Source organism: Cervus elaphus, chromosome 13, assembly GCF_910594005.1.
Source record: "Cervus elaphus chromosome 13, mCerEla1.1, whole genome shotgun sequence".
Taxonomy (NCBI): domain Eukaryota; kingdom Metazoa; phylum Chordata; class Mammalia; order Artiodactyla; family Cervidae; genus Cervus; species Cervus elaphus.
This window is the reverse complement of record NC_057827.1, coordinates 30,473,101-30,496,179: the sequence shown is the minus strand read 5'-3', so window position 1 is coordinate 30,496,179 and position 23,079 is coordinate 30,473,101. Positions and strand designations below refer to the sequence as shown.

Here is a 23,079-nt window from a genome sequence, read left to right as displayed (position 1 = left end):
GCCACCCACTGTGGGAACTCAGTCTCTCAGGAGCCAGGGCTTGCTTTGCCCCACCCTGCCAACCTTAGCACAGGACTAGCCCTACGGAGTGTCTTAGCTACCGAGGTTGAACAATGGGAAGGAGGGGGAAGAGGAGGTAGGGAGAGAGGAGGGGGCTGGGGAGGAAGGACCAGGAGGACTGAATGGAAGAGGCGGATGAAAGGGTGGTGATGAGAAAAGAGGAGGAAGGAGGGAGGGATGGAGAGGATGAGAAGAGGGGGAAACAGGCAGAAAAAGCAGATGCGAGAGAAAGGACCAGAAGATGAAGGAAAGGCTGCCCTGTTTTGCCCACACTTGGAGTCCCTCGGTTGGATTGACCACAAGAGGTGAGAGACTCTTGCTGTCTTTCCAGATGTGAGATGAACATAATGCTTTACTCATAATTCCCCAAAGCACAGACCCATAGAGGTTCTTGTGGGTAAGTCAGGGAGCATGGGGGCTGTGTCAGGATGGTCAGTGGGTGTTCAGCAGGTGGTAGATGCAGATGTGAGCCACAGCAGTCTGAGGACAGGGGAGATCAGAGGGGCTGGCCTCATGAAACCACATTTCATTGCTAGCATTGGCTTCAACACTGTCTTACTGAAAAATCTCCGTCTCCTCCCTGGAGCAGCCTCTTTGTCAGTAGACATGCAGCTTTAGGGGGGGTTCTGTTAGGGTGATGGTTGCAGAGGGCAGGGATATTAGAACATGGCTTACTTGTCTCCTAACCCTCTGGGGCCTCCAGTGCTTTGATTGTATTGTATTTCCTCTTGTAACACTGGATCATGTTCTACAGAACAAATTTACCCCAGATCACTTTGTGAAGAATGACTCTCTTTCAGGAGTCGGCAAATATTTTCTGTAAAGGACCAAGTACCTCTTTTTGATTGTGCTGCTCTATGAAATCTCTGAAGAGAGACTATAAAGGCCTATGAAGGCTCAATTCTGAGGTCATAGTAGGGAAGTGACCATGGACCATACAGCATCTATGGGGTGTGGCCGTGTTTCTTGCAGTTTTATTTCCAGAAATAGAAGAGGGTAGGATTTGGCTAAAAGGCTGTTATTTGCCAGCCTTGAAGTCCAGTGGAAGTCCAATTGTCATTTCAAAGATAGAAAAACAACACTTGAAAGATCAGGGGATGGCATGTGGAAACCCCTCATCCAGGGTGGCTCTGGGGGGAGGGGTGGTCCCAGCCCCCGGGCTCAAACCCTTGCCTCTATGCTGCGCTCAGCACCTCCTCTGTCAACCCAGGAGAGAGAAGAGCATTCCTCAGCAGCTCCCTCACAGGTGGACACCAGGGAGAAGCAATACTATGATTGCATTCTTAGTATACAGATTGGCCTCATTGTTCTTGTTCAAAACTAGAGAAACAGAGGCATCGATAGACTTGCCCCTCATGAGTTCAGGCTACCATTTTTTTTTTTTACACAGTCTGATTCTGAAGGAAACCAAGGGTGACAACCAACCACTGTCTTAGCCTAAGCATGATAGTCACTCCAGAATCATGGTAGAAGCATGGATCAGACAGAAGCAAGGGTTTTGTGTGGTGGTCTGCTCATTCAAGGTGGGTTTGTGGCTTTCAGGGTCCTTGTACTCTATCTGGGGAACCTCTACAGTCTGATCATCACCCTCCTGGACAAAGTTAACAGCATGAGCATTGAGGTGAGTGCTCTGCCCTGGGAACTTGCCCAACTGCCCACTGCCTCCCCATACCACACACAGGCACATGTTCACATATACATATACACACACACAAACATTTACACACATACATGCACATGCACACACACATGCATACACTTACCCATACACATATATGTGTGAACACACACGTGCATACATACACACACATACACATATGTGCGCACACATATGCATGCACATAAACACATGCATATATATGCATACACACACATACACACACACACACATACACACACATTGGGCTTCCTAGGTGGTGCTAGTGGTAAAGAACCTGCCTGCCAATGCAACAGACGAAAGAGGTGCAGGTGAATCCCTGGGTCGTGAAGATCCCTTGGAGGAGGAAATGGCAACCCACTCCAGTATTCTTGCCTGGAGAATTCCGTGGACAGAGGATCCTGGTGGGCTACAGTCCATGGGGTTGCAAAGAGTCATACATGACTGAAGTGACTTAGCATGCAGCACGTATGCCAATATACATACATGCGAATACATACACACAAACAGATGTACACATATATACACAGTACACACAGAGACACACATATACACATGAACACATATACACATAAACAAACATATATGTTTATATATATATATACATATACACATGCACACACACACACACATATACATACACATACAGGGCAATCGTCAGTATTGTCAGCATTACTGCTTATACTTGCACTCCATTCGTCATGTTGGAAATTCAATTCAGTTGTGGTCTTCTCAACATAAGAATGGGAAAATTAGTCCCAAGATAGAGAAACTGAGGCCAGAATTGATGGTTAGTCACTGATAAGTGCTAGAATGAGAATCTGGGTTTCCTGACTCTCTTTTCCTGGAATTCCACCAGGAAAAGCCATCAACAGCTCTGGTAAATGATCCTGGAAGAACTGTAGGCCATGTGACCCACTCAGAAAATCAGGAGAACATAAACATCTTATGGAGAACAGTTCAGAGCAGCCCCCCTCCCAATACCCACCAGGGGATCCACTCCCAGCCTAGGATAGGTTTGGAGTTCATGTTAAACCTGATCCACCTGTGAGAATATCCCAAAGGGTAGGGGGAGGTGAGGCAGGGAAGAGGAGGTTTCTTAGGGTTGTTTGTATAAGCCATACCTGACTAACATCAAATCTTGCAGCTTGTAAGACAGCGGAGGCCACGGGGAGTAATGTTTCTGCATCAGGGCTTCGGTGTTGCAAAGACTGGGTCCCCACCTGCCACCTACTAGCATCTTACTTCATTTAGCTGAGCTTCATCTCATCTATCACATCTATAACATCCATTCCTAGTACGGAGCACTCACCTCATCTATCACATCTATCTTATCTATCACATCTCATCTATCACATGGAATAATTATTCTTACCTGACACTCTCGTGAGAATGAGAAATAGAACAGGCCATAACTTAGGACAGCCTCTGACACTTACTAATGACCAATAAACACTATTCATTACAATGTTCATTCCTGGACCCTTCCTAGTCAAGTGGTTATCAACCAAGCTAGAGAGAGTGGGAGAGTGAGAGAGATAGAGAGATGGAGACAGAAACAGAGATATAGAAAGAGATTATTTCAAAGCATTGCAATGATACCCTTGGTGTTCATGATAGATTGTTATTTACAAATACAGTAAGTCCCCTACATATGAACCTTCAAGTTGTGTACTTTCGAAGATGTGAACGTGCTCCTGTGTGCTAGCTAAATTGTAACTGTACTACTGTACTTTTCAAGGTCCTGTACTGTTAGAATAAAAATGTTTTCTTTATTTTTGGGGTCTTTTTTAATGTATTATTTGTGTGAAAAGTATTATAAACCTATGACCATACAGTACTATACAGCAGATTGTGTTTGTTGGATACCTAGGCTGACTTTGTTGGATTTATGAATGCGATCTCAGAACTGAACTTGTTCACATGTTGGGAACTAACTGTAACTGAGCAACCTCTTTTCTTCCTTCTCTCTGTCTGCAGGAAGCCACTCCCCAAAATAGCACAAGTCACTGGATAGATTCTACCTTTGCCACCAGGGCAGCCCCTGGAGAAGAGAGATGGTCCACACTTGGGCCTGGAATAGGGCTCAGGAGAAACAGCACATGGGCCTTGGAAGAGGCCAACATTCCAACTTACATCTCACCTCTCTCAGGAGCCAACAAGACCACAGTCTCCACCCGGAGTCCACAAGACCAATGCTGGGAGACCTACGTTGGACAGGTAGGTTGCTGTCCTTAATTTATTTATTTATTTATTTTGGTTGCTGTCCTTTATAAAACCCTTTTGAGTCAATTATGCTTCTTCTATAGAAAAGGAAAATAAGTTAATTGGGGGTTTAAGATTGCCCAGGTCTCAAAACAAATAATAATAATCAGTGTAAAGACTCCTGCAGTATTAACCATGTGCTTGACCCTGTTGTCAGTGCTTAGTCTAGAATTTTATTGTTATCATCCTTAGAACCAGAGATGAGGAAATTGAAGCACAAGAGGTTAAGTAATTAACCCACATGACAGATAGTTAAGAGGCTTCCTTGATGGCTTAGTGGTAAAGAATCCTCCTGCAATGCAGGAGACACAGGAGACGTGGGTTTGATCCCTGGATCAGGAAGATCCCCTGTAGGAGAAAATGGTGACTCACTTCAGTATTCTTGCCCAGAAAATCCCATGGACAGAGGAACCTGGTGGGCTATAGTCCATGGGGTCACAAAGAGTCGAACATGACTGAGTATACACACACGCACACGGATAGTAAAAGCAGAGTGATGCCCCAAATGCAGGCATCTGCTCTAAACTGTGCTCTGAACCCATCTGCTTTTCACATTTGCTCTATTGTCTTATACAGAGAATCTCCCTCCCTAGGTATTATCCCATAATCATGCCTCAAATGGTCTCCTACTAAATGGCTCCCAATCATAGGTTGGTTTTTTTTTCCTGGTTTGGTGTAATGCTGGCCTCAAATATAAAAATTCAAACGAACAAATTTTTTTAAAGATTTTTTTGATGTGGACCATTATTTAGTCTTCCCACTTTTGGGCTTCCCAGGTGGCCCAGTGGTAAAGAATCAGCCTGTCAAGGCAGGAAACACAGGTTCCATCCCTGGGTTGAGAAAATCCCCTGGAGAAGGAGATGGCAACCCACTCCAGTATTCCTGCCTAGAAAATTCCATGGACAGAAGAGCCTAGCAGGCTACAGTTCATGGAGTCATAAAGAGTCGGACATGACTGAACACGCACATGCACAATTTTTTAGTCTTTATTGAATTTATGTTTTACAATATTGGTTCTGATCTACGTTTTGGTTTTTTGGCCCCAAGACATATGGGATCTTAGCTCCCCAACCAAGGATTGAACCTGGCCTCCCTACATTGGAAGGTGAAGTCTATACCACTGGACCACCAGGGAAGTCCCCAGATGAACAAATATTTATTGAGTGCCCGTGTGCCAAAAATGGAGTCACCACTGGAGGGGGCCCAGTGGCTCAAGTCATGGAAATGAACAGAGATGGGAGGATCCTGACGAGAAAGTGGCCATGGGAAGGTCTGGGCATGGTGGCACACAAGGATGCCTTGTGTTTCAGGAGATGCTGAAGCTGTCCATCATCGACATGCTCTTCACCGTGGCCAGCATTCTGCTCATAGACTTCTTCCGAGGACTTTTCGTTCGGTACTTAAGTGACTACTGGTGCTGGGACCTGGAAAGCAAGTTTGTAAGTAAGATGCTGCTGGATCCACCCTTTCCTGATGGCCAGGCTAGGAAACTGACATGGCTAAGAGAAAACACGTGAGGGACGAGAGAAAGAATGTACAAAACTAAGTTTCCATTTCGTTTTTTTTCCCATTCACTATTTCTGGGATGGCCACACAGACAATGGGAGCAAAGAATTCTATGCATGTCATGATAATGAACCAGTTTACACAAAGAACTTTGGAATGTTTTTTAATGCAGAAGTTCATTTTCCCTTGTAGCCGGAATACGGGGAATTCAAAATTGCAGAGAACGTGTTACATTTAGTCTACAACCAAGGAATGATTTGGTATGTATCAAAGCTTCTTCTTCCTGCCTGTGCTCATATCCAATCTGGGGTGAGATTTTTATTTACTTCGACTGGATGGGGTGTGACCATAGTAAACAGTCATAAGAATTAGTAAAGGACATAAACAGTTTGTGATTGAAGGATTTCATATGAATAGTCATTTCAGTAATGGTTTTTGAAGCATTTTGTGGAAAGGAATGATGAAGGAAATAGTCCATTTTTAGACCACTATCAGTTCCTGCAAAACAAATAAGCAAACAAAACTGCACAAGAACCAAGAACCAGTAGGATAAACTGTTGGGGAAGGTGGGGCTGATGGCAGGGGGAGGCTAGGAGGAGCGGCTGCTGACCCCTCAGGAGGATTTCCTTCAGTAACTGTGTCCCAGCGGGGAGCCTGCCCTCAGCTCCCCACTCTCCTTTCATATTTTTTTTGAGAATATTTATTTATTTATTGGCTGTACTGGGTCTTGGTTGCTTTGTGCAGCCTTTCTCTAGTTGCAGTGAGTGGGGCTACTCTTTATTGCAGTACATGGGCTTCTCATTGTGGTGGCTTCTCTTGTTGAGGAGCATGGGTTTTAAGCACAGATTCAGTAGTTGCAGTGCATGGGCTTAGTTACTCCAAGGCATATGGGATCTTCCCAGATCGAACAGCGACACAGGACCTTGCCGGACTGAACCTGTGTCCCCTGCATTGACAGGTAGATTCTTACCCACTGTGCCACTAGGGAAGTCCTCTCATTTCATCTTTTCACTAAGCCCAGGTGCATGACCATCCATCTACCGGATAGACAGACCCATCCTAGGGGAAGGCTGTTTACCCAGGTTAACTCCCAGCCATGGCAATCATGTTCATAAAGATGCTAAAGGCTGGAAGGGAATCATCTGATCCTTATGGACAGGTGTGTCCCTGGGGGCATGGTGGAGAGCTCCCTAATCATTCTTCCACTTCTGGCTTTCCCTCCTGGACCCCCTAAAGTGCTCTCTGTTAAAATACAAGCAAACAAAGAAAAGGAAGACGTGCCTGAATGTTCCATACATTCACAAGACACAGTCTCTTCATCATCATACAGTAAAATGCAGGAGAAATGGAGAATCAAGTGATACTCCTTTATTCAAATTCTGTGTTCTTGGGACTTCCCTGATGGTCTGGGAGCTAAGACTCCAAGCTCCCAATGCAGGGGTCCCGGGCTCAATCTCTGGTCAGAGAACTAGATCCCGAGTGTCACAACTAAGACCCGGTGCAGCCAAACAAATTTTTTTTTTAAAGTTCTCATTTCAAGAAAAAAAAATTAATTCTGTGTTCTTATAGTCCACTTATTTTGAAAAATATTTTCATAAATATAGTATTAAAATAATACATAACATTTATTTAACATTTGCTAGATATCGGGCACTTTTTCTTTTTACCTGTAATAATTGGTTAAATCCTTACAGAGACCCTACGAGGTAATTAGCATTTTCTTCTCCATTTTAAATATGAAGAAACTGAAGAAAAGAGAAGCTAAGTGTCTTGCCTAACATCACATGGACAGTGATCTTTTTGCCTGATGTGAGAAACCAAAAGCTTTTTTAAAGAGTTTTACTTATCAAACCTATCCTTGTATCTATATTTATCTTCCTGCTGCTAAATCCAAATTTGACAAGTGTTGTATTGAATGAGCATCTAGTCCAAGCAGATTAGCCTTCAGTCAGAAGATCTGGATTTCTTTCCCTATTTGGCACTTATTTGCAGGGTAATTGTATCTCTGTTTCCCTGGCATTTTATCCCAGGCCTGTCATTCCCAAAAGCACTCAATTTGGTTGATGTAGGTCACCCTTTTATTATTAGTCTTTGAGCAAATCACCTAATTTTCCCAGACCCAACTTTGGATACTAACCCCTCCTTTTATTTTATTTTTATATTAATATGTTTATTTACTTTTATTTCTGACTGTGTTGGGTCTTCATTGCTGTGTGTGGTCTTCTCTCACCGGGTCTTAGTTGCAGCATGAGGGATTAGTTGTCGCTTAGCATGTGGGATCTTAGTTTCCCAACTAGGGATTGAACTTGTGTCCCCTACAGTGGAAGGCAGATTCTTAACCACTGGATCACCAGAGAAGTCCCTACTCCTCCTGTATGATTGCAGAAGGTTAAATGGGCCAAAACGTGTGAGGATGCTCAGCCCAAGGTGCAACAAAAGTAGCTGTGCTGCACATATGTTGATGGAAACTGAAAGTCAACAACTGATTAATGTAGCCCTCACCATGGATGCTTAGATGCTTAGCCACTTCAGTTGTATCCAACTCTTTGTGACTCCATGTAGCCCACCAGGCTCCTCTGTCCATGGGATTCTCCAGGCAAGAATACTGGAGTGGGTGGCCATGCCCTCCTCCAGGGGATCTTCCTGACCCAGGGATTGAACCTACATATCCTGCATCTCCTGCATTGCAGGCAGGAGACACCAGGGAAGCCCCAGCCCTCACCATAGACAGGCAAAATCTAGAGCCTACTCAGAACCGTAGGGTTATCCACTGTTTGCATCTTGACCAGAAGAGGGTCTTCCCTTTGCTAACTGTGAAAAGACACTCAGCATTCCTGTGTCAAGAGAATTTCTTTTAGGCCATGCTGTGCAGCATGTGGGATCTTAGTTCCTCAACCGGGGATGGAACCTCTACATTGGGAGCTTGCAGTCTTAACCACTGGACCCCCAGAGAAATCCTTTCTGGTTTTTCTTAAGAGGCTATTTTAAAATAGGCTCTCAGCTCATCTGCAGAAGTGACTAGTCTTGCTTCCAGAAAGTGGAGGTTTTGGATCTCAGATCTCCAGGGGCTTCCTCAGTTATTTAAGCACAGAGTACACATCTCGAACTCTCAGAACCAAGGCAGACCCGAGGAGAACAGTAGCTAACTGGGCTCCCCTTGTGGTTTCAGGATGGGAGCCTTCTTCTCCCCATGTCTCCCTGCCTTCAACGTCCTCAAGCTCATTGGGCTCATGTACCTGCGCAGCTGGGCTGTGCTGACCTGCAATGCGCCGCACCAGCAAGTCTTCCGGGCCTCCAGGTCAGTGAGTGGAGAGAACTTACATCAACCACACTCACCTTATCCAGGGGGGGTCTCCCCAGCGCTCTGCCTGTCAAAATCTTGTTCACCGTCCATTTGCATTTCCTCCCTGAAGCCATTGCCAATGCCCACTGCTCCCCTCCACCCCGACCTTGGAAGGAATCACGACTCTTCTTCAAGCTTATGACACTTCCTTTACAACTTTTTCCTGAAGTTTAATCATCATCTAGTGTCAGTCACTCAGTCATGGCCGACTCCCCATGGACTGTAGCCCACCAGGCGGCTCTGTCCATGGAATTCTCCAGGCAAGAATACTGGAGTGGGTTGCCATTCCCTTCTCCAGGGCATCTTCCCAACTCAGATTGAACCCAGGTCTTCTGCATTGAAGACAGATTCTTTACCGTCTGAGCTTTCTCAGCTCCTATATATATATATATATATACATATTTATATGTATATATATATTTTATATAAAATGTGTGGGCTTCCTGCATGGTGCTAGTGGTAAAGAACCTGCCAGCCAATGCAGGAGACATAAGAGACACAGGCTCGATCCTTGGGTTGGGGAGATCCCCTGGAGTAGGGCACTGCAACCCACTCCAGTATTCTTGCCTGAGAAATCCCATAGACAGAGGAGCCTGGTGGGCTACGGTCCATAGGGTTGCACAGAGTCTCAACGATTGAAGCAACTTAGCATGCATGCATAAAGAATGTGTATACATAAATAGAGAAAGGCTTCACAGATTAACACTCACCTACCTACTATGTTCTAAGTGGCCCGATATTTTCTTTACTCTTCTAATCAGTCTATTTCATTAAAGAGAACATGCTGTCTGAGAATCTGTAGGTGAACAGATCATTCATTCTCTTTTCAGGGCTGTTTACAGTCCTAAAAACACCAAACAGACCTGCACTGTCCTCAGGGGAAGCCTGAGTGGCCGAGCCTTCAGATACTAACTTAGAGCCCAGGGCCCAGGGCTTAATCAGGCAGAGACTATTTTTCACCCTGAGCAGCCAGGAGCAGATCAGATAAAAGGCTGAGAGACACAACCAAGTGAGAGAGTTAAGAACCACAATGAAGGAGTCACACCATCCTCAGACATAGGGGACAAGCTCAAGGCTGGCAACTGGAGAGGGAATCACTACTTAAGGACTCAGGTGGGTGGGATAAAGGTTCTAAGATTTTTTCCATGAATTAGGTTTACTATGTGAAGGCCATGGGGTCATCCCTCCCTTGGTTTGAGGTGGACAGATGCTCAGCAAGTGTTTAGTAGATGAGCAGGTTGGGCTGGGTGATCATTAATTTCCTTGGAGTATCCATTTCTAGTTTGCTAAGTTGCCTGTGACCCTGTGACAGACCCTTTCCTTAGCAGTAATGGAGGAGGATATTTTTCTGTTTGCAGAGAATTAGGGCTACAGTTTCTGTGTTGGTGTTTTGGGGGGAAGGAGAAGTGGGGTGATACATATGCATCAGTGGCAGCTGGCCAGGGAATGAACTCAACACCTGGCACTTGTTTTCTTTGCAGATCCAACAATTTCTACTTGGCAATGCTCCTGTTTATGCTCTTTCTATGCATGCTGCCAACCATTTTTGCTATTGTCCGGTACAAACCATCTCTAAATTGTGGACCATTCAGGTAAGTCAGGGCTTCCCAGATGGTGCTAGTGGTAAAGAACCTGCCTGCCAATGCAGGATACACAAGAGACTTGGGTCAGATCCCTGGGCAGGGAAGATTCTCTGGCATAGGAAATGGCATCCTACTACAGTATTCTTGCCATTAATAGAGGAGCATCCCATGGACAGAGGAGCCTGGAGGGCTACAGTCCCTGGGGTCTCAGAAGAGTTGGACATGACTGAGCATGCACCCATGGGTAAGTTATTTTGGTTTAGTTGGCTCTGCCTGGAGCTACTGACAGCAGAAGGGGAAGGACTCCTGTATTGAACTGAATTCTCCTGGCTCACAAAGCAGGTCAACAGCAGAGAGAAACTGCAAATTCACGTCTTTTGAATCCATGACCAGTGTTCTTCTCTTGCTAAGCCAGCTGCCCTCAAATATGATCATCTTTGTGCTCATCTTAAAGCCAACTTAAAATCCAAACGGGGAAAGGCCTTGCCTCAGTGCTGGGAAGAAATTCTACCTGGGCAGTCTTACCCTTCTAGAGCTCAGTGCAGGTCACTTTTTTAAACAAGATATTTTGATGTGGACCATTTTTAAAGTCTTTATTGAGTTTGTTACAACACTGCTTCTGTTTTTTATGCTTTGACTTTTTTGGCCATGAGGCATGTGGAATCCTAGCTCCCTGACCAGGGATCGAACCCACACCCCCTGCATTGGAAGCATGGAGTCTTAACCACTGGGCAGCCAGGGAAGTCCCCAGTGTCACTTTTGATTCTACACTTATCTAGCTACATCAAGACAGAAGTCCCTAGAGTTATCTCCACCTAGGATTTGCTTTCAATTAGGGTTTTAAAAATTTTTTTTTTAATTTTATTTTTTGGCTGTATGGCCTATGGGATCTTAGTTCCCCCACCAGGGATCGAACCTGCGCCCCCTGCATTGGAAGCATGGATTCAACCACTGGACCACTGGGGAAATCCCATTAAGTCAGTTTTGATACATTTATGTAACATTTACAGTTTGTCTTTGTATACGTTATACACACACACACATACCCCCATGTAATTATTGACTTCAAGCCTACATGTTAATTAAATGGATACTTCAGATAGGATCATCTTAGGAACCCTACATATCATCCACATTCATCGGATACTTATTTTAGCTTTGAAGCTGACTTGAGGATTGGCCTCTGGTCAACTAGCCCCCCTTTTTTAATGGCTCACAGGATCCTTCTGCCAAAAGCAATATAATCTGGAATTATGATTTTCTTTCTCACAGTGGACAAGAGAAAATTTATGACATCGTGTCAGAAACCATTGAGAAGGACTTTCCCGCGTGGTTTGGCTCTGTGATTGGGTACATCAGTAGCCCTGTGGTCATCCTGCCAGCCGTACTGCTACTTTTGTGAGTACTTTCCTGCCAGTTGTAGGGGGACTTCTATGTGTTTGGCCAACAAGAAAATCACTGCTTCCCAGTTAGAGTATAAATTCAGTGAGTTCATTCAAAAGTCACTTATGGAGCCTGATGATCTGAACAGGAACACTGAATCCCATGGGGACCAGGGAGGCAGAGCATGATGGATTCATCACCAGCATTTGGGCCATCACTGTGGCCATTATCATGGTGTTCAGTGTCATTATCATTATTTTACTTTCCAGAGGTTTAATCTCAACATGGAATTTTACAGTGCAGCTTGGTAGCATCTGTTTTGACTTAAAGGGAAAAGAACATCAAATAGTGGATCCAAGATTCCTGGCATGATGCACTGTAAATGCCTCACCCATCTTCACTCCTTCCTTACTGTTGTCACCTGTAAAGAATTTCAGGTCCACGGAGGTGGCTTTGAAAAATCAGGAGAGAGAAAAGGAATGCTGCCCCTTCCTGGTGCTCACCAGCCTGAGAACTTGCTGATACCTTTTGTCCCCAGAGGGTGGGCTGGGGTGGGAGTGGGGGTTGGCTGGTCGCCCACATCTGGCGGGGAACATGGCCAGAAAAGCTGAAAAAGGAGATGAAGTACACTCACCACCCTGTGCTCTTCCACCCTAGCATGCTCATCTATTACCTGCAGAGCATCGCAAGATCCTTAAAACTCAGCAACCACCAGCTCAGAATGCAGATCCAAAATGCAAGTATTGTGTAACCTTTGCTGTTGTGAAGGTGTGTCAGCCATCTGACTGATGTCCCTGGCTAGGGAATACAAGTGAGGTCATGCTTGGACTCTTGGCCCTCCCTCCCCCTGTCAGGACCTCCCAGGATAATATAGTTACAAGAATACCCAGGCCTTCTGGTGTCAGAATGAGCCTCCTATCCCAGAGACTTTGTTGATGCCCTCAGCATTTCAGCATCCTCTCCTGTGCCCACACGGAGCTTACAATGGACTAAACTCTTCTCCTGGCTCTGCTGAGTAGGAGAGGAGAAAGGATTCCTCCCCAGCCCCATGTCAAGTTGGAATCAGAGTCCAAAGACACTGCTTAGACTCAAAGACCCACCTTTTCCCTATCTTTTAATTTCTGGTTGTCATTACAGTAAGTCCCCTACATAACAAACAAGTTCTGTTCAGAGAGTGTATTTGTAAGTCCAACAAAGTTAGCATAGGTACCCAGCTAGCATAATTGGCTATATATCACTATTCTGTCATAGGTTTATCATGCTTTTCACATAAAAAGTACATAACAAACAGACATACAAAATAAAAAAGCATTTTTAATCCTACAGTACAGTACCCTGAAAAGTATATTAGCACAGTACAACAGCTGGCGCACAGGGGCCCCCATCGAGTGAACAGGCAAGAAGAGTCATTGACTAGAGGAGGGAGTGGAGGTGGGAGATGGTAGAGCTGAAGGATCATCAGCAACAGGAAACAGAGGGTAAGCTGAGGTGTCACTCAGGCCAGACGTTGATGGGATGTGTGTTCACATCTTTGAAAGTATGTACCTTGAAGTTTCATGTGTAGGGGACTTACTATACCTTCTCTCCTGTCTGGGGCTCAAACCACAGATCTCAGAACAATCAGAGAATGACCAGTACTCACCAATTTTTCCACAATTTCTCCTCCTCTGCACGCATCTCAGGTATTCCCCTAGGCCTGGGACTAGGAGGAGGCAAGCGAGGCACTAGGGTGCCCAGTTTAGAGGCACAGACTCTGAGGGTCACATCGACCCTGGGCTCTCACAGCCCCAAGAGTGAGCTCCTCCTTAAATTTGGCCCCTGGAGATCTCACTTGCTTCACCCCAGCCCCAGAACCCCATGTGAAAAACTCCCACCTTTCTTTTTTTTAAACTCTCATAAATATCAATTAATGTAAAGAAACACTAACTCATTTCATAACAAGTCAAATAAAAAATGTATCTGGGGACTCCCCTGGCAGTCACATGGTTAAGACTGGGTTTCCACTGCAGGGGGCACAGGTTCAATCCCTGATGCGGGAACTAAGATCCTACAGGCGGCATGGCTTGGCCACTAAAATAAAAAAGAAAAAGAGAGAGAGAAAGAAAGGAAAGAGAGAGAGAGAGATGCAGCCAGAGTTGCAAAGTGCATTTTTATGAAAACATACATCTCCCATATGGTGGATCCATATTTCTCTTTTGTGTCTCAGGCAAACTATTCTTAGCAGAATCTCAACAAAAATCTATCAAAGAGCTGCCCCTAAAAGTGAAACTTGCCAGGGATTAAAGTTCAGCTTTCAGGTGTCAGCATGTATTCATTCAAGTCACAGGCTTAGGTTCAGCAGATGCTGTCCTCAGGTGATGGTAGTAGCTTGGCCATGGCCCAACTACGAGCAATGATGGCCAGCACCTTCCCCAGCACCTTCCCCAGTCCCCGTAAGAATAGTATTTGTTACTCCTTCCTGCTAAATCCAAAACAAATGTATGATTATCATTTATATTTTAGGCAAGATCTGAAGATAGGAAAAAGGTTGCCCAAATGGTAGAAGGTAAGTACAAACAAGAGTTCCTGATGTCTCAGTTGGTAGGCATTTTTAAAAAACAGCTGTTTAAGGTTCAACACTAACAAAAACAACACCAACCAAAAGACTTCCTACTCTAGTTCAGTTTTCACAATTAATTAGACCCGATAAAAATCTAGGGATAGGCAAATTCCTGGTGGTCTGGTGGTTAAGATTCTGTGTTCCCAATGCAGAGGGTGTAGGTTCGATCCTACACCTATGGTTGGGGAACTAATCCCACATACCTCAAGGTGTGGTCAAAAATAAATAAAATAAAAATGAAACAAAAACTATAACCTAAAGCCTTCTTTAAAAAATAATCTTAGGATATAAATGTTGGTCTGTATCTATAATTTTTACATCAGACCTAGGCCTGTGAATAATCCCAAAACATGCCTGAAATCAGAAGGAAATATTGAAATAGGCAAGAAAAAGCAGCACAAAATTCTGGAGGAAGCCCATAAGAATGTCTTGGCCTTGTTTACATCTGTGTACTTCCTCTCAGTGGCTCATTTCTTCCTTGCAAGATGCCCTCCCCTGTCTCTGCCCCTTGGGTCATATCCCCCATGACCATGTGGGGGCCTCTGTGTCCCCCACCTGCAGAACAATGTCAGGTAGGCAGGTCCAGCCATGAAAACAGATTTCCCAGTAAGGAATCCAAGCCCAGTGGGCTCACATCTTCCTGTCTTGCCCAGCAGTTCCTGGACACACTTGTTCCCATCTAGGCTTATCCGGGGAGAAGGAAAGAACATCCCTGTAGAAAGAATGAAAATATAAAGAGGATCGTGGGCTGAAGGGAGGGGAAAGTGGACAGGTACAGCTCAAAGGAAACACATCTGCCACTTGGAGCCACTGACAGGTCATGGTATGAGCCAGAAGGATCACCAGACAATGGCAAAATTGTGTGGCTCGTGTTCTCCTGCAGAAAATGAACGAGAAGATGACCCAAAAGGCTCTGTTGGCCGGTTCTTTTGTCTACTTTTCCTTTTTTTTTAAACTCTATGGCTCTTTGATATTTATTTATTTCTTTATTTGGCTGCCCCAGGTCTTAGTTTCAGCACATGGGATTTTTAGTCATGGCATGCAAGCGCTTAGTTCCCTGACCAGGGGTGGAACCTGGGCCCCCTGCACTGAGAGCTCAGAGTCTTAGCCGCTGGACCACCAGGGAAGTCCCGTTTCGTCTGCTTTAATCCAGAGCTAATTGGGAGGGATGTGTTTCCTTCCAGGAAAATGCCTGATTAAGAGTCTTGAGGCCTCAGGGTTGTGTTCGCTCCAACCACTTTCTCAGAGAGCAAGCCTACACATAAAAACTGCTGTGGGAAGAGACTGTAGCTTATGTTACAAAATTCCACTGTTTCATTGTCGTTCAGTCACTAAGTCGTGTCCCACTCTGCAACCCCTGGACTGCAGCCCACCAGGCTCCCCTGTTCTTGACCATTGTCCGGAGCTTGCTTAGATTCATATCCATTGAGTCAGTGATGCATGTAACCATCTAATCCTGCTACCTCCTTCTCCTCTTGCCCTCAATCTTTCCCAACATCAGGGTCTTTTCTAATGAGTCGGCTCTTTGCATCAGGTGGCCAAATTCCACTGTCATTGTCAAGTATTATTTGCCAATGGAGCATAATTCAGCTTAGTTCCAGTTACCTTCAAAAATTAGGATTTCTATAAATTTTCTCAGGATAGCAGTATCATCCTCTAACGTCCATTTCCCAGCCCAAGACCACATTTATTTTTCACAGTTCTCTGAATTGTTTCTAAAACACCATAATTATCATCCAAGCTCCATTGTATCCATTACATAGATAAACAACCAGAGCCCCAGAGCTAATGGGGCCATTAGATGGTGCACCTAAAAAGGCTTGGGGTTCCTTTGATTCCTCCTACACTCCTTTCTGGCTTCCTAGGTGGCTCAGTGGTGAAGAATCTGCCTGCCAATGCAGGAGATATGGTTCAGTCCCTGGGCTGGGAAGATCGCCTGGAGGAGGAAATGGCAGCACACTCCTGTGTTCTTGCCTGGGAAATCCCATGAACAGAGGAGGCTGGCAGGCTACAGTCCATGGGGTCGCAGAGTCAGACATGACTGAGCGACTAAACAACACTTCCTTCCAACTCCAACTCTCAGTGAAGAAATGATTTGAATGATAAAGTTTCACCCATCCAGCTAGGAGTATCCGCAAGTGCACACAACTCTAGATGCACCTGCAGGAAGTCAGGATACTGGCAGTGACACCAACCTGAGTGTGTCTTCCTCTTGCCCTCCCTCTTCCTGCAGCCCGCATCCAAACCCAGGACGAAACCACCAAGAGGTTTCCCAAGGACAGTGATCTCGGCAGCCAGTTGTCCTCGGCTCACTCGGCGACACCCCAGAACAACGGCACTGTGGTCAATTTTGACTCATCGAGCAGCAGGAGTAGTAGGGTGGAGACCGTTGCCCAGCCCACGACCCCAAGCCCCCAGCCAGGGCCTGGCAGCCCCAGTTCCCCTCTTCCTGGCTTCTCCAGGTCTAGGCACTATTCTACCAGGTGAGTCATCTGCAACTCGGCAGAAAATCTGCCTCCTCGGTGATACCCTCCCGTGATGGCCCAGGGCCATAAAGAGCAGCATAAAAAGCCATTAAGGCTTCAAAGGCCCTAATAGTTTCCAAGGAAGTGAGAGCCATTACATTCCATTTCTGCTGAACATCACAAGGCCACTTCTTCCTGTGACAGCTGTGATTGAGGAAGAAATGAAAGGACAAAGTTTATCAAGCAGGACAAATTCTTCCTTCTCAGCCTTCTGCCATATAACCTATAAGCAAACCTTCCTGCCAGCCTAGGGTATGAAAAGAAAATGCCTTAAAAAATTTTTTTTCCACTGGGGACTTACTTTAATGAAGGGCAGGATTAATTTTATTTTATCCTTTTAAATCAATATTTTTCTAAGATTTTTAAAAATATGGACCATATTTAAAGTCTTTTATTGAATTTGTTACAATATTGCTTCTGTTTCATGTTTTGGTTCTTTGGCCAGGAGGCATGTGGGATCTTAGTTCCACAACCAGGGATCGAACCTGCACCCCCTGCATTGGGAGGTGAAATCTTAACCACTGGACCACTGGAGAAATCCCAGAGGGATTAATTTTAATTGGTGTGTCAGTTGTTTGCTTATCAATGGCAGCAACACTCTAACTCATGAATTCCCAAAACAAATTTATTGTAAAGAATTCTCTAATGTCTAATTCAACAAGCTTTTATTGAGAATCAACTCTATCCTAGTCTCTGTGGTTACCATAGCTGCAGAGATGATCAGACACATCTCTGCCTCAAGGAGTTGACAGAATAGTGAGAGAGTGATGTAGGTAATTTTTATATAATGTGATAAATGCTATGCTTCTGTGATAAACATGTACTTTCAGAGGACGGGGTAAGTCTATGTGGAGAATGCATAAATATTTCATAGGAGAAATAATATTGGACTTCAGCCTTAAAGACTAAGTAAGAGCTCACTAATGGAGAAAAGCCAAGAATAGTATTGAGTAATAAACTGTTTTTTTTTAAACTTTTATTTATTTATTTGGCTGCACCAGGTCTTAATTGCAGTATGTGGGATCTATTTCCCCTGTACAGGGATCAAACCCACACTCCCTGCATCAGGAACACAGAGTCTTAACCACTGGACCACAAGGAAAATCCCGTAAACTAGTATTGATGAAAAGCCACTTTTTAAATTGATTTAAAAAGAACAATTCTTGTATTTCTGGGATAAAACACACCTGGTGACAATGTACAATTCTTTTTATTTATTAAGAAACAAACTAGAATATGTTCCTGAGAATTCTTGGTTGGTTATAGACAGTATTGCCTAAGACCTACACCAGTTAAAAAAAAGTTTGCAGTTCTTAGTCAATTAAATCCCTCCATTAAAAGGAGACAAGGCATTGAAAAGAATGAAATAATGCTATTTGCAGCAATGTGGATGGACCAAGAGATTTACATACTGAGCGAAGTAAGTTAGACAGAGAGGGAGAAATACCGTATGACCTACTTTATATGTGGAATCTAAAAAAAATGATACAAATGGACTTACAAACCAGAAAGGGACTCATAGACTTAGAGAACAAATGTATGGTTTCCAGGGGGTTGAGGGGAAAGAATGAGGGGAAGGGATAGTTAGGAACTTTGGGATGGACATGTACACACTGCTATATTTAAAATGGATAACCAACTAGCACAGGGAAATCTGCTCAATGTTATATGGCAGCCTGGATGAGAGAGGAGTTTGGAGGAGAATGAATACATGCATATGTAAAAGCTAAGTCCCTTTGCTGTGCATCTGAAACTATCACAACCTTGTTAATCTGCTATACTCCAATACAAAATAAAAAGTTTAAGAAAAAAGGAGACACTGCAGTAGAGTAAAAAAACCGGACAATGGTATTTGTGTAAAAAAAGTGGTTACTATGTGAGGTGATGAATGTGTTCATTTGCTTGAGTGTGGTAATTATTTCACAATATATACATATATTAAATCAAGTTGTGTACTTGAAACATATATAATTTTTATATGTCAATTATACCTCAATAAAGATGAGGTATATATTACTATACTAGTAATTGAAAAGGTCCATTACTATTCCACTATACAGACAGACTATGATTTATTTAACCAGTTTCCATTTATTATATTTTTGGTTTGGGGATATAGAGAGAATGTTATAAAGAAAAAACAAAAAAAATTAAAAATTAAAAACAAAAAAATTAAAGAATGTACCATAGCAGAGAATAAGCATGAACAAAGGTATGATGTTATAAGGAAGTGAAGCATCTTTGGAAAATGACCATAGAAAACAGAGCCTGGAGGGGTTTCCCTGGTGGCTCAGGAGTAAAGAATCCACCAGCAATGCAGGAGACGTGGGTTCGATCCCTGGGTGGGGAAGATCCCCTGGAGATGGAAATGGCAACCCACTCCAGTATTCTTGCCTGGAGAATCCCATGGACAGAGTGCACCTGAGAGAGGGGCCTATGGGGTCACAGAGTCAGACACGACTAAGCAACTGAACACACACATACAAGGAGAGCCTGGGAGGGGGGCAGGAGATGAGTCTGGAAAGAAGTGTGATGCTGAACCACTAAGGCCTTTGAGTCTCTTTGGAATTAGAACATTGTCTCCTTATTATTATTATTATAAGTATAGTTGATTTACAAAGTCACATTAGTAAGTGATTCAGTTATATAAACATAGATATATACATATAACTTTCCTGGTGACTCAGAGGGTAGAGAATCTGCCTGCAATGCGGGAGACTCGGGTTCAATACTTGAGTCAGGAAGATCCCCTGCAGAAGAGAATGGCTAACCTGTTCAGTATTCTTGCCTAGAGAATCCCATGGACAGAGGAGTCTGGTGAGCTATAGTCTGTGGGGTCACAAAGTGACTTTCACTTTCTTTTCACCTCATTCTTTTGCAGATTCTTTTTCATGATAGGTTATTACAAAATACTGACTATTGTTCCCTGTACTATATAGTAGGTCCTTGTTGTTTAAATTTTTTATCTTTTTTTGTTTGTTTTCACTCCAGACTGACTATATTATTGGCAAGATCTTTTATATTTTAGTTCTAGGCTGGCTAAGTTATTGGCAAGACCATTTCTGCATTATATGGGTCAATTATTATTATTATTATGTTATATTTATATTATATAATAGATATAATATTATATATTATTATATATTATATTATGTATATTATTTATATATATAATATATTTTATTATTATTATTATTATTCAACTGTACCTACACATAAGAAAGCAGAACCCTGCAGTCTTTCATGGAGACTGGATATCAAAAAGGCGCACTGCCCCTAACTTATATGGAGAATTATATTTGATCAGAATGTAACACAGTGAAAACAATATAGGTAAAACATAGGAGGGTTATTTGGCAGGGGGATTGTCTTGTTTTAAAGACAGTAAGTTAACAGGAATTGTCTTTGTGTACATATTGGGTTCTGGCAAGAAGGAGGGATTCCAATAGTCCTGGAGAGGTGTCGGCTGAAAAAAAACAAACAAAAAAACGCACAACCTAAAGTTTGAGACTTATGTTTTAGTCAGCAGACTTACTGAGGACTGGGCTTCCCTGGTAACTCAAATGGTAAAGAATCCACTTGCAATGCAGGAGACCCAGGCTCAATCCCTGGGTCAGGAAAATCCCCTGGAGAAGGGAATGGCAACCCACTCCAGTATTCTTGCCTGGAGAACTCCATGGGCAGAGGAACCTGATGGACCACAGTCCATGTGGTCGCAGAATCAGACATGACTGAGTGACTAACACACACACACACACACACACAGTGAGGACTATGGCCTAGGACATGGCATCTCAGAGAGTTCTGAGGGACTGTTTCAAAAAGGTAAGGGAGAAGTCAGAATACACAGGAAGTTTTGCTGGAAAAAAACCATGCTGTGGAACATCAAAGGATAACTGCTAGTTGCAAAATACAGATGTCTCAACTTAATGACTTTAGTGCTTTAAAAAAATTTTTTTATTGGAGTATAATTGCTTTTCAATATTGTGTTTATTTCTGCTGCACAACAACATGAGTCAGCCATATGTATACATATATCCCCTCCCTCTTGAGCCTCCTTCCATACACTCATCCCACTTTTCTAGGTCATCACAGAGCACTGAGCTGAGCTCCCTGTTCCTCTATGGAAAGATGCAAGAGTCTGGGCTCACTGAAATCATTCATTTGATTTGAATCTCAACTACCTAGGGCCAGTATCTTGTTTTTCTCTATTCTGAAACTCCTTCAGGGTGCACTGTTTTGGGTAGCTGCGTGCCTGATGGCTTTACATTCTTGGTTTAAAGAAATGGCAGGTGACATTCTTTTTTTTTTTTTTTTTTTTTTTAGTGCAACAGCAGAAATGTATTGTCTCTTGGTTATGTAGACTGGAAATCTGAGCCTAAGTTGTTGGCAGGGCCCTGTTCCCACTGAAGGCTCTAGAGAAGGATCTGTTCCAAGCCTGTCCTGGCTTCTGGTAGTTTCTTGACTTGTGGCAGCGTAACTAAAGGTGACAATCTTTGTCCATACATTATGGGGAGGAACTGTCCAAGAATCTGGACAGCTACATGGCAGAGATGATCAGGGGCAATGTTCACAGAATGCACTCCACAATCCCTAGACACACTATGTTGTCCTTGTGGTTTAGTCACTCAGTCATGTCTGGCTCTTTGTGATCCCATGGACTGTAGTGCACCAGGCTCCTCTGTCCATGGGATTTCCCAGGCAAGAAAACTCTAGTGGGTTTCCATTTCCTCCTCCAGGGAAGCTTCTCAACCCAAGGATCCAATCTGCATCTCCTGTGTCTCCCTTATTGCAGGTGAATTCTTTACCTCTGAGTCACTGGGGAAGCCCCTAGGCCTAAAGAATTCTGGAGATGTTGAATGGGGTGAGTGTTCTTCACATGAGAAGGACATGAATTTGGGGGGCCAAAAGCCAGAATGTTATGGACCAAACTGTATCCCCTCAAAATTTATATACTGAAGCCCTAACCACCTGTATTTGGAGACAGGGTCTATAAGGAGGTTAGAGGTTAAATGGGGGCCAAACTGGGAGCGGGGAGGGGTGGCTTAATCCAATAGGAAGCATCCTTATAAAAAGTGGGAGAGACACCCAGAACTCTGTCTCCTTCTGTGTGTACACAGAGAAGAGGTCATGTGAGGATGGAGACAGAGGAGCCTGGCAGGATCAGTCCTGTCCATGGAGTTGCAAAAGAGTAGGGTATGACTTAGCAACTAAACAAGAGCTACAATGTTAGAAGAGGACTGTCAACAAGTCAGTAAAAGAAGTCTGACCAAAACCAACCCTAAGAACACCTTGATTTTGGACTTCGAGTTGCTAGAGCTGTGAAAAAATAAATTTCTGCTGTTTAAGGCATCCAGTGTGTGCTTTTCTTTTATGGTGCCCTGCAGACTACTGGGCCTCCCCAGGTGGCAAAAGTGATAAAGACCTGCCTGCCAATGCAGGAGACGTGAGAGATGCAAGAGACACAGGTTCGATCCCTGGGTTGGGAAGATCCCTTGGCAGAGGGCATAGCAACCTACTCCAGTTTTCTTGCCTGGCGAATCCCCTGGACAGAGGAGCTTGGCAGGCTACAGTCCATGGGATTGCAAGAGTCAGACACTGCTGAGTGACTAACACTACACAGGCTATTACTAATACAGGGTCCTACACATTTCTTAAAAATTTTTCCTAGATGTTTTTTATTATAATGTTATTCAAGGTGGCATTTGGAATAGGGGTTCTGAGGCTTTTGTGCACCTAATAATAGTGGTCCTTGGTTCCTTTTCTTGAAGCCTGCTCTTACTGCTATTGCCTCACATCAGTCTACCTTGTAGCTTCTGTTACTGAACTGCTGAATTCAAAGGGACCTGACCCTGGTTTACCTTCATATTGGAGGACAAAGACACTACGATTTCCAAATGCTATCCTTGAGGTTACCACTGGGAAGTTTAGGATAGGATAGTAAGTCCCCTGAACCAGCCTGTGTGCAGTGTGGTCAGCAACCTGTGCAGATGAGTTTCCTGAATGTCCTGCAGGAGTTGGGCGCTCTCCTCTCCCCTGTGGGGGAGTGGCCCTGATGAGTGGGGTTTGATTTGTTACAATATTGTTTCTGTTTTGCCTTTTGGTGTTTTGGCCTCATGGCATGTGGGATCTTTGCTCCTCAACCAGTGATGAAACCC

The 23,079-nt window shown here is 43.9% G+C and overlaps 1 protein-coding gene across 1 annotated transcript in view; it reads left to right on the top strand.

Annotated features, from left to right (window-relative positions):
* Nucleotides 1-23,079, top strand: part of TMC3 (transmembrane channel like 3) — a 51,028-nt gene that overhangs the window by 26,935 nt on the left and 1,014 nt on the right. Inside the window, exons 12-21 of the mRNA XM_043921931.1 lie at nt 1,603-1,681; nt 3,698-3,937; nt 5,293-5,421; nt 5,681-5,748; nt 8,658-8,786; nt 10,313-10,423; nt 11,687-11,812; nt 12,455-12,533; nt 14,300-14,342; nt 16,630-16,879. Of these exons, the coding sequence (XP_043777866.1) occupies nt 1,603-1,681; nt 3,698-3,937; nt 5,293-5,421; nt 5,681-5,748; nt 8,658-8,786; nt 10,313-10,423; nt 11,687-11,812; nt 12,455-12,533; nt 14,300-14,342; nt 16,630-16,879 (1,254 nt within the window). The remainder of the gene's footprint in view (nt 1-1,602; nt 1,682-3,697; nt 3,938-5,292; nt 5,422-5,680; nt 5,749-8,657; nt 8,787-10,312; nt 10,424-11,686; nt 11,813-12,454; nt 12,534-14,299; nt 14,343-16,629; nt 16,880-23,079) is intronic.